General features: G+C 35.3%; 1 protein-coding gene across 1 annotated transcript in view; it reads left to right on the top strand.

Moving 5' to 3' along the window:
• Nucleotides 1–11,668, top strand: part of Or82a (Odorant receptor 82a) — a 29,314-nt gene extending 17,646 nt beyond the window's left edge. The window contains exon 6 of the mRNA XM_073958858.1: nt 11,498–11,668. Coding sequence (XP_073814959.1) covers nt 11,498–11,548 — 51 coding nt within the window. The 3' untranslated portion in view covers nt 11,549–11,668. The remainder of the gene's footprint in view (nt 1–11,497) is intronic.
• The last annotated feature ends 1,328 nt before the right edge of the window (nt 11,669–12,996 follow it).

The following is a 12,996-nucleotide window of genomic DNA, read 5'->3' as shown; positions in this document are numbered from 1 at the left end:
TCTTATGCAACAAATATTTCAATAATATATATAATAATATTTCTGTTTAAAATTCTCTTCAGACAAGTCGATAAAATATATAAATATATAACCACAGCCACAACCTTAAAAAAAGCGAAAATCGGGAGGTATCGCCTATGTGGGCTATATGAAGGCCTGAACCCAAACCGACAAATTTTAGGTGGAAAGTTTTTTACGCCCAAGGAAGACTTAATACCAAATTTCAGCCATTTCGGAGGGATATTGAGGCCACAACCTTTAAAATACCGAAAATCGGGAGGTACCGTTCTATGGGGGCTATATGAAGGCCTGAACCCAAACCGACATATTTTAGGTGGAAAGTTTTTTACCCCCAAGGAAGACTTAATACCAAATTTCAGCCATTTCGGAGGGATATTGAGGTCACAACCTTTAAATGACCGTAAATCGGGAGTTACCGTTCTATGGGGGCTATATGAAGACGTGGACCTATACCGACAAATTTCAGGTGGAAATTTTTATACCCACATCGAAGACAAAATGCCAAATTTCAGTCATTTCTGTGGGATATTGAGGCCACAACCTTCAAAATACCGAAAATTGGGAGGTACCATTCTATGGGGGCTATATGAAAACGTGGACCTATACCGATAAATTTCGGGTGAAATGTTTTATACCCCCAAGGAAGACTTAATACCAAATTTCAGCCATTTCGGAGGGATATTGAAGCCACAACTTTCAAAATACCGGATATCGGTAGGTACCGTTCTACGGAGGCTATTTGAAGACGTGGACCTATGCGGACAGATTTCAGTTGTAAAGTTGCATACCCCTAACGAAGACTTACTACCAAATTGCAGCCATTTCGGTGGGATATTTAGACCACAAATCCTTGAATATATTTTTGCATATGGTTTTGCATATGCACATTTTATGCAGATATGTACAAATATGTCAAAATATGCACGATATGCAAAATATGCAAAAATTTCTGGGCCTAATTTGTTTTAATTTGTAATGAAACGAGTTTCTGTCTAATCAGATTTTCTCTACGACCATCCTAACCATATATGCATTTGCATAGGATTCCGCTGTCAAGTGATGATCGTGACATATTTAGCGGTCGAAATGAACCAAAAACATAATTTTTATCCAATTTTGTAGCGGCTCAGTAGGTCGCAATAATAGTCCGATCAACGCGAAATTTTAAACAAGGTAAGGGTATATGACGAAGAAGAACCTTGCAATTTGAGATGATGCTCAGATAATATTTAGAGGGTTAAATGGACCACAACTTTTGTGTGAAAATTGTGAAAATTTTTAATATACAGCTTATATCTTTATTCTTGGAAGACATATTCCGGGTAAGTAAGCTACAATACTTGGAAAATAAACTTTTGACCTTTCTATTGATACTAATTTTGTTGGTCTACATGATAAGATAACAGAGTTGCAGCCTTATATATTCAATTATTTGTTTATATTGTAATAATAAACACGCTAGTGGTCGCAATTATAACTCAATAGTAACAAAATTTTGAACGAGGTAAGACTTTAGGTCGAAGAAGATGAGTACAATTTTGAATGGAGACCTGATATTATTTAGCGGGTGAAACGGACCATTACTTTTGTATGAAAAATATAATCATTTTATATTTGGTCCATATTTTACTTTCTGGAGGGCATATACCGCCAAAGTAGCCTACATATGCAAAAATAACGACTGACCTTTCCACTGATCCAAATTGCAATAATGAGTTTGGTAGATAACGGGGCTACTGCCTAATATAAAGTCGGTTTTCTGTAGAGAACCAAATATTCCTCACATGCTATAATTGTCTCTATCATGACAGAGAAATTCCCAGTTTGTGCATTATGGCGAATTACGTGGAGCCCAGGCGTATTAATTGTCCAATTGGATTTTTATACCCTACACCACTATGTGGGGAGGGTATTATAAGTTGGTTTTGGCCAAAAAGTTTGTAACGCATCGAAATAATGGTCGTAGACCCATACTTATATATATCAAAATTAATGTCTCGACGAGCTGAGTCGATCTGGCTATGTGTGTCCGTCCGTCAGTCTTTCCGTCTGTCCATCTAAACATTTTAATCACGCTACAGGCCGCAATTTTGATAGGATCGTCACGAAATTTTGGATGTTGATGGGGGTCCCGGAGGGGAAGAACCCTATTGATTTTGGTGATGGTCGGATAATATTTAGGGGTCGGAAAGGGCAAAAAACTTAGGTAGATAAAAAGACAATGTTTTTTTTCAAAACCAATATCTCAGCTTCTATATGGGGTATACCAAAAGCAAAACCTGACAATAAAAGCAGAAAATATCACCTTTCTAATGATGTAGGTGCTCGTAGGTGATCAAACAACGAAGATATCGCTATAGTAGCAAATAAAACCCCAATTTTCATTTCTGCGATTTTAATTATATTGACAAATATCACAGCTTTGGTTGCAAACTTTCCAAAAGCAAAGCCTATGACTATGAAAGTAGAAGATCCCGTCTTTACAATGATGCAAACTAGGTCAGCGTAGGTAACCAAATAAGGGAGATATCGCAATAGTCGGTAATACATCCCATTTTTCTATATTTTTGGAAATCACGCTACAGGTCGCAATATTGATCGGATCGTCACGAAAAGGGTTAATGGGGGTCTCACAGATGAAGAAGCATATTGATTTTGGTGATGTTCGGATAATATTTAGGGGTCGGAATGGGCAAACACTTATTTAAAGAAAAGTCAACATTTTATTTCAAAGCCAATATCTCTGTTTCTTTAAGAGGTATATCAAAAGCAAAACATGGAAAGGAAAGTAGAAAATATCACCTTTACAACGGTGTAAAGCAGGTTGTCGTAGGTGGTCAAATAGCAAAGATATGGCAATAGCCGATAATGCATCCCATTTTCCGATTTTTTTGTAATCACGCTACAGGTCGCAATTTTGATCGGATGGTCATGAAATTTTGGGGGTTAATGGGGGTCCCAAAAAGAAAGAAGCCTATTGATTTTGATGATGGTCGGATAATATTTAGAGGTCGGAATGGGCAAACACTTATTTGGAGAAAGGTCAACGTTTTATTTCAAAGGCAATATCTCTGTTTCTTCACGAGGTATATCAAAAGCAAAATCTGGCAAGGAAAGTAGAAAATATCACCTTTACAACGATGTAAATTTGGTTGTCATAGGTGGTAAAATAGCAGAGATATGGCAATAGCCGATAATGCATCCCATTTCCGATTTTTTGTAATCACGCTACAGGTCGCAATTTTAATCGGATCGTCACGAATTTTTTGGGAGTTGATGCGGGTCCCACATAGGAAGAAGCCTATTGATTTTGGTGATAGCCGGATAATATTTAGGGGTCGGAATGGGGAAAAACTCATTTGGAGACAAATTCAAAGTTTTATTCTTTGTGAATATATTGGCTTCTAGTAGGGGTATTCCAACGACAAAGCCTGTCAATGGAAGAAGAAAATATTACCTTTACATTGGTGTAAAGCAGGTTGGTGATGGTGGTCAAACAAGGGAGATACCACAATAGTCGGTAATGCATCCAATATGAAAGTAGAAGATCCCGTCTTTACAATGATGCAAACTAGGTCGGCGTAGGTAACCAAATAACGGAGATATCGCAATAGTCGGTAATACATCCCATTTTTCTATATTTTTGGAAATCACGCTACAGGTCGCAATATTGATCGGATCGTCACGAAAAGGGTTAATGGGGGTCTCACAGATGAAGAAGCATATTGATTTTGGTGATGGTCGGATAATATTTAGGGGTCGGAATGGGCAAACACTTATTTAAAGAAAAGTCAACATTTTATTTCAAAGCCAATATCTCTGTTTCTTTAAGAGGTATATCAAAAGCAAAACATGGAAAGGAAAGTAGAAAATATCACCTTTACAACGGTGTAAAGCAGGTTGTCGTAGGTGGTCAAATAGCAAAGATATGGCAATAGCCGATAATGCATCCCATTTTCCGATTTTTTTGTAATCACGCTACAGGTCGCAATTTTGATCGGATGGTCACGAAATTTTGGGGGTTAATGGGGGTCCCAAAAAGAAAGAAGCCTATTGATTTTGATGATGGTCGGATAATATTTAGAGGTCGGAATGGGCAAACACTTATTTGGAGAAAGGTCAACGTTTTATTTCAAAGGCAATATCTCTGTTTCTTCACGAGGTATATCAAAAGCAAAATCTGGCAAGGAAAGTAGAAAATATCACCTTTACAACGATGTAAATTTGGTTGTCATAGGTGGTCAAATAGCAGAGATATGGCAATAGCCTATAATGCATCCCATTTCCGATTTTTTGTAATCACGCTACAGGTCGCAATTTTAATCGGATCGTCACGAATTTTTTGGGAGTTGATGCGGGTCCCACATAGGAAGAAGCCTATTGATTTTGGTGATAGCCGGATAATATTTAGGGGTCGGAATGGGGAAAAACTCATTTGGAGACAAATTCAAAGTTTTATTCTTTGTGAATATATTGGCTTCTAGTAGGGGTATTCCAACGACAAAGCCTGTCAATGGAAGAAGAAAATATTACCTTTACATTGGTGTAAAGCAGGTTGGTGATGGTGGTCAAACAAGGGAGATACCACAATAGTCGGTAATGCATCCAATTTTTCAATTTTTTTTTTTTTTGCAACCAAGCTACAGGTCGTAATTTTGATCGGATGGTCACGAAATTTTGGTTGCTTATGGGGGTCCCAGAGACAAAGAGGCATATTATTTTTGGTGGTAGTCGGTTTATATTCCCTAAAAGAAATGTTTACCAGTGAAAAGCTTATGCACAGGGGTAGTGGTGTAGGGTATCACATGGTCGGCCCCGTCCCGACTATAGCCTTTGCTCACTTGTTTTATACATATCGCACCTGTTCAACTAAAAAGTTTAGCTTTTTATTAAAAAATTACCCTACCCACTGTAAAAATCTGTCATTTCTTTGTCTTTCTTTCGTCAAAAATACCGGTATTTCACTTTTCATACTACTACTTATGTACCAACAGTTGTTGTCTCTACTGAAAAATGGAAAAAGTTTGAGTTACTACCTTTTTGTTGAACAGGTGCCATATATTGCAGCATGTGGTCGCTTCGCCACGTTTTTTTTTTCAAACTGTACTCGGTGTCGCTACCGTTAAAGTTTTTTTTGGTAAAGGTGAAGACACCCACTGACCTCCTGCTGGCGTATAATTTTGGGATTTATACATACAAAAATTTACCGCCAAGTCCGAACGGCGTGCCCTAAGACAACACTAGTAGAGAAGTTTTTCATGGCTGAAATACTCAAGAAATTTCGTCAACATTACTAAGAGGTATTTTGCACCGTTGACCGATTCCCCGGCCAGGTAACTTCAAAAAGTGGGAAAAATACCCCTCAGTAATGTTGGCGACATTTTCCGAGTATTTCAGTCATGTAAAACTTCTCTACAAGTGGTGGCTTAGGGCACTCCGTTCGGACTCGGCGATAAACTGTAGGTCCCCATATCAGGAAATATGAATCGGGGTGTACTCATTGATATGAGAGATGTCTCCTTTGTCCCTTATGGGATGTTTGTGGAACAATTATTATATTACACTGGTCAACAGGACTTTTGTTTCAACCGAAGTTGCAGTTGTTTCTAGATGAAATCGGCGAGTTATTTTCAAATCCGGTCCCGGTTTTTCTCCATCAGCTCTTGTTTTTGAGATATAGCTCAAAATCGGTTTTTACGAATTTAACCCAGACTTTCGTTATTTTCGGATACAAACAAATATTTTTGTTGGGTTTTTCGACATTAATATATTAAAGAGATGTTGTACGCTCGATACAAATCGTTTATGAAATAGTTATGGTGAGTATATATCAAAAAAAATATAACTTCAAAAAGTGGGAAAAATACCCCTCAGTAATGTTGGCGACATTTTCCGAGTATTTCAGTCATGTAAAACTTCTCTACAAGTGGTGGCTTAGGGCACTCCGTTCGGACTCGGCGATAAACTGTAGGTCCCCATATCAGGAAATATGAATCGGGGTGTACTCATTGATATGAGAGATGTCTCCTTTGTCCCTTATGGGATGTTTGTGGAACAATTATTATATTACACTGGTCAACAGGACTTTTGTTTCAACCGAAGTTGCAGTTGTTTCTAGATGAAATCGGCGAGTTATTTTCAAATCCGGTCCCGGTTTTTCTCCATCAGCTCTTGTTTTTGAGATATAGCTCAAAATCGGTTTTTACGAATTTAACCCAGACTTTCGTTATTTTCGGATACAAACAAATATTTTTGTTGGGTTTTTCGACATTAATATATTAAAGAGATGTTGTACGCTCGATACAAATCGTTTATGAAATAGTTATGGTGAGTATATATCAAAAAAAATATAGAAAATATACGACGGACCTTGTAACAATTGCATATTTTGAGTACTTTAAGCTGTAATTACGTCATCGGGGGAAGTCATAGGATCTTCATATGGTACTCCGGATATGCTTAGGGTGTCTACTATATAATCCAGTATTCAAATGTATAACATAAAGTTCATAGCCCCCATGATTCGGGGGGCTAATTTACTCAAAGAGTGGCATAATTCAAAAAATGCGTTTTCTTAGTTAGGAATTTATATTTTTTCTACGACTTCAATTTTATCCTGTGTTAAATTTTGATGCTGATATCTTTAAGACTCAACCAGTTACAGCTCATTTACTACGAGCTTAGCATAATTCAACAAAAAGTTTTTTTGTGAGTTTATAAAGCACTAAAATGCTTGATTTTGAACAGAAATTTAGCACTGATATCTGGCAAGCTGTTTACAAAATATGGTCGAAGAAGCTATTTTAGTTTTTGTGTTGGGAAGTCAAATTTCAACCGCCAACTTAAAACGCGTTTCTTCTCGAACTGGATTTCTAGAGATGTGTCAGTTATTGAGTAAATGACCAATATGAAATTGGAGGATTATGTAAAAGAAATAGTCGCAACATAAATGCAGCTACTCTATTTATTCATAACATAAAAAACCAGAGGACTAATATTCGTTTTATTCTTAATATAACGGTTGGATTACCGCTTGTTAAGATATTTAAAATTACACTTGATACGTACTGAATATTCACCCATTGCTGTTAGCATAGTTAATATGAATATAAATATGTCTGTGTTTATTATGTTAAAGATGAAGATGATTAAGTTCCCTGTGAAGTAAATCGCTTTACATAGCAATAGTGCTTCAAAGCTCTAATATTTTAATGTTTATATTTAAACAATAGATGGCGTTTGAATATTAGAAATGTAAAAATACAATTTCACCAAGCTCTGTGACACAAAATGGAACTTAAGGGAGGGGTGGAAAATTTCCTTTGGGGAACTAAGTAAAGGTCCTGAGTTATTATTATACCTTATATGGTAAAAACCAAAAATGTTTTACAATCAATGAATCCGAGTTTCACGCTTTCAGAATTCGGGAACAGTTAACATATTCTATAGAGTATGACTAAAATTCTTTAAGTGACATTTTTTAAATATTCGGGGGAATTACCGGAAGTTGTGGGCCGGCATTGCCTATCTTCAAACTGAAAGTATGACAAAATATAAGAAAGGCCAAATTTTGCAAATCGGTTAGTTCGAGAGTTATTGTGCTCTCCAGCCACTACATATGGTGCCATAGGTTTTTTTACACTTTTCTGGCTGTTTTCTCAAGAAGAATGGACTTGCCCCTGAAAAACTTTTACCGTCGTAACTGAGGCAGCGAATGCAAGTTGCTTCAAAAAAATCAAAGTGATTTGAGAGCAGGTCTTAAAGTGAACTTATCCGTAATTTTGTGTGATAAGTACCCGGAGTGGACAGACAGAATCCATATTCGAACCTGATCTATATCTGGTAGACATATTAGAATGTGTAAAGTATGGACTAAATCGGTCACTCCCTTCGGAACAATTTTTCCGAACATTTTTGAACTTTTGTGGGGCTGGTACCTGAAGGAGTGGACCGATATGGATTATGATCGAACTTAAACTATGTTTGGACAAAATATTACGAAGGCCACATTTTGGACCAAATCGGTTGATCCGTTTGAGAGTTGTCTTGCGCTCCAACCACTACACACGGTGTCATAGGGGTTTTTGCAACTTTCAGGCTATTTTCTCAGGAAGTATAGACTTGCCCCTAATGATACATGTACCGTCGTAAGCCGTGCAGAGAATAGAAGTTGTACAACAAAAATCAAAGAGATTCGATAACAGGTCCTAAACTGAATTTTTCCGAAATTTTGTGTGGGAGGTACCCGAAGGAGTGGACCGATTTAGTCCATACTTGAACCTCATCTAAGTCTGGTAGAAATTTCACGATGTGCAAAGTTTGGACCTAATCGGTTACTCCCTTCAAGAGTTATAGTGCGCACAAATTTTCCGAACATTTGCGAGCTTTTGTGGGGGAGGTACCGGAAGGAGTGGACCGATATAACCCATCTTCGGACTTAAACTAAGTTTGGTCAAAATATTACGAAAGTCAAATTTTGGACCAAATCGGTTCACCCGTTCGAGAGTTATCGTGCGCACCAGCCAGCCAGACAGACAGACGGAGGGACATTGCTAAATCGACTCCAAATTGTCTCAAACACATTTCGTCCAAACATACTTGGGGTCTAAATTTATTTCGATGAGACACATTTTGCCCGTATGAAAGTGTATATACCCTCGCTGAGGGTATAAAAATGGTTACAAATGGGTTGAAGCCACAAGTGTTTTTATGTTCTCTTCCGATTTCTGGCTTAACCTTACATTTTATAGACCTATGCCCAAAGAAAGACTCAAAGAATATTCCATGGGCAACATGATACTAGTGTGTGATTTTTCGATATATCCACTGCATCCACCAAAAATTGATGTTGACATTTTGAAGCCGGAATTTCGGGGTTTTTTGAATTTCTTTAATAATCCAGAAAACTCATAACAGGTTTATAGAATTCGTGCTATTACGTCGTTTAATGTACATCTCATGAGTGTGCTCCGTACAGCATCATAGTAATTGGAGTCTAAAGGCCAAAAATTGACGCGTGAAGTTTAAAAAAAAACAAAATATTTTTTGCGTGTATAATTTACAAGTGTCATACAATTTCACTTGAACCCCGCGTGAATTTAATTTTTAATTTTCTCATTTTTTGAATGATTGTAATTTCAATATTACTCTTAATTTCCTATCCTTTTTTTTTTTTTTTTGTGGTAAACCATATTTCTTGATGAAGTTTTAGCAGAACACATTAATTACACAGAGCAACATTTTTAAGGTCATCTTGTGCAAACAATTCGAACTGAGGATTTTTTGAAAGTACAGACCCAAACGACAAGACCCCCTAGTTGGGTTTTGTGTGTCAGATCCAGCTCGGATTTTATGGCCCCATCTAAACATGGTTAAATATTGAGTTTTTAAAGAAATTCGGGGCTATATGTCTGAAACCAATGCGAATCTTCTTCTGACTTCTGAAGCAAATTTGTAGGTAAGGACAAGAATAAACTATTTGGAGAAATAATGAACTCGAAAATCTACATTTATTGCCTCAAATTTCAAAATATATGCAAAAATTTTATACATTTCCCACCGTATCTCCAAAACCAATAATTTTTTCTGAATATATTCTTTTGGAATGTAATACACAACTCATCAGAACATGCCATTGTTGTAAAATGCCTCTATGCCGTTGTTTTCAGTACATTTTTCAACGACGATTTTATAAAAATGTCAATAACGTTGTGAAATCCGAAATGCGAGAATAAAGTGTTGGTGTGAACTGTGTTTGAAATACGTGTTGTAAAAGATATGATGCAAAATACCGCTGAAACAACTTGAAGTAAGCATTTTAGAGTTTCAGAATGTTCTAAAGAATTATTGAGAATTTTATTTGGAAGATTTTTGCAAAAGGTTACTTGGTTCAACTCCCAATAGTTTAGCCGATACTGGCCAGAATTTCAGCAATTATGTAAAATGTTCTATATTTTATGGATTTTGATGCCCTAGATGGAGTTTTTCTTATTTGGTTTTTTCAAAAGATAAGTTCTACAATTTTTTTTTTAACCTTTATTTATTCCACTTGGGAACATAGGGCTTCTACAAAAGAATTCCATCTTACTTTATCGTTACAAATATGTTTTAAATTATCTAAGTTTGTATTTTGCTTTTCAATTTCATGCAGGACCGTTCTTCGCTACGTGTTTCTTGGTCGCCCAGGACGTCTGCTACCTTATTCTACTAGTTTAGGGCTACAATATTGCTAAAGACAGCAAGGCCAAATTCCTATTCGTTTCTGAGATAAAGGCCTGATAAATGCAAAAAAGTGTAGATTTAGCCCGGTTTAGATGAGGACATAAAATCCGAACTGGATCTGACAGGACAAAACCCTACTAGGGTTTTTGTAGTCTAAATATGTACTTTCAAAAAATGCATACTAGAACTTGTTTACATTTTCAGTGTTGCATAGTGTTATTGTATTGGATTTTAGCGCAATAGTTGGAGAACTCCCAAATATTTTTTTCTAATTTTTCGAAGCTAGACAAAAAATATATTTGCGACAGTATTTTCGAACAATAAATTTTTCTCTTTTGTTGTTGCTGTAATATGCAATTTATGTACCCAATGTCTATAAATTTGATTTCACATTTTTCTACGCCTTGTGTAGATTCCGCAGATATTTTTAATTTATTTTCTGTAGGCTTGTATGAACTATGGGACAGGATAATTTGGATTTGTTTTTTATTTGTTGTTTTCCGTGAAAATAAAAATAAATTTAGTAAATATTTAAACATCTATGAATAGATATCGAATGATGTTAACGATTTATGCATATATTTTCATCATAACAGCAAATAAGACATTTTTAACTATTTTTTCTTTATATGGGAATAAAAACCGCTATAACTTTTATGCGCATCGGCCAATTTTGTGAACGCGAAAAAATTTGAAACCAGAATGGTTTCCTTAATATCTATACAACCAATTGTAGATGTGTTCGCAAAAAAAAATTGAAATTTTTTCAAATGGAATTGCAAAGGAATTTTTTTACCATATAAATAAATTTTTGAAACAATATTATAACTGAGTATTCCATTATAAAATTTTCAATCATATAAGATTATTTCGGTGATTAAGAAGTTCCTGGTTCTGGTGTTAAAACAAAAAAGTGTTCGTGGAACCTTTTTATGGAAAAATAAAAATATAAATATGAAGATCAATATTTGGTGGTTACAAATTACTATTGAGAATTAAAGTCCATATCGAAATGAATTCATTCTACATTGCACCGGCACAGGACATTATGGTGCTCTACTATACATAACTGTTTTGCACCCATGCAATCTGAAGTTGTAATTATGTAATATTACATTAGTTAAAGTCATTATTTTAAATATATGCGTATTGGAGGCACAATTGTGTTAATCCTTTTATGTGGTGATCACTTACATGTTTCGAAATGTTCACCATAAAGATGTTAATGCTTACAATTCATTTTTCTCGTCTATAGATTTTGAAAGCAGCCATGTCATACATAACTCTTATTCAGTCAATTGAGTAGTTAAAATACGAAAAAATTATAATGATGGGAGATTATATATGTATATGTTATTATAACTATTTACATTGCTTGTTTGTTAATGTGAAGTAAAATAAAATAAACGTTTAACTTTAAAATGTATACAGATTAAAGTGTTTTATATGCATTAAAAATGTAACAACATGGTAAAACATTTAATATAATAAGAACGGCGGTAAGTATTAAATTCTTCCCCGAAGTTAAGGTTGATTTTTTTGGAGAAGTATAATATATAAATTGATGAAAAAATATTTTATATTGATTACTAGCAGACTCCGGTCCGTTTTGCTGGCCGTCGTAATGACTTTTAATGACAACTTTTTATGGACTTTATGCTTGACTTCGGTCCATTATCAAACCGAAGAGGATTTTAAATGTATCTACAGATTGTGTCGGTAACCTTTCTATTCTCATACGGACTCTGTCGAATTTTTTCGCCCATTGGTGCCGTTTAGGATTTATTATCGTCCATGTCCCCTGTCTTTTTATTACAGTGTTTTATTTAACTTGCTTTGGTTCATTTAGTTCAAATCTGATAACTCATTTATAACACAGTTGCAGTTAACCAATCGAACTGCAACTTTGCACACTTTTCAGATTTGGATGACAACAAATGAATATGAAATCCAAATCAATATTTGTCCATTTTTACAGTGTTTTACGGTGTTTTATTTAAATTGCATTTCAAATCTGGTAACTCAATTTTGACACAGTTGCAGTTGACCAATCGGACTAAAACTTTGCACACTTTTCAGATTTGGATAACAATACATGAATATGAAATTAAAAGAAAGATTGGTCCATTTTACAGTGTTTTAACTGTGTTTTATTTAACTTGCATTTCAACTCTGGTAACTTATTTTTATGGACTTGTGCTTGACTTCGGTCCATTATCAAACCGAGGAGGATTTTAAATGTATCTACAGATTGTGTCTGTAACCTTTCTATTCTCATACGGACTCTGTCGATTTTTTTCGCCCATTGGTGCCGTTTAGGATTTATTATCGTCCATGGTCCCTGTCTTTTTATTACAATGTTTTATTTAACTTGCTTTGGTTCATTTAGTTCAAATCCGATAACTCATTTATAACACAGTTGCAGTTAACCAATCGAACTGCAACTTTGCACACTTTTCAGATTTGGATGACAACAAATGAATATGAAATCAAAATCAATATTTGCCCATTTTTACCATTTTTACAGTGTTTTTACGGTGTTTTATTTAAATTGCATTTCAAATCTGGTAACTCAATTTTGACACAGTTGCAGTTGACCAATCGGACTAAAACTTTGCACACTTTTCAGATTTGGATAACAATACATGAATATGAAATTAAAAGAAAGATTGGTCCATTTTACAGTGCTTTAACTGTGTTTTATTTAACTTGCATTTCAACTCTGGTAACTTATTTTCCACACAGTTGCAGTTG

This window comes from Musca autumnalis, unplaced genomic scaffold (genome assembly GCF_047663935.1).
Source record: "Musca autumnalis isolate F117 unplaced genomic scaffold, ASM4766393v1 scaffold_1, whole genome shotgun sequence".
NCBI classification, from domain to species: Eukaryota; Metazoa; Arthropoda; class Insecta; order Diptera; family Muscidae; genus Musca; species Musca autumnalis.
The sequence above is the reverse complement of the archived record's forward strand: the minus strand, read 5'-3'. Positions and strand labels throughout refer to the sequence as shown.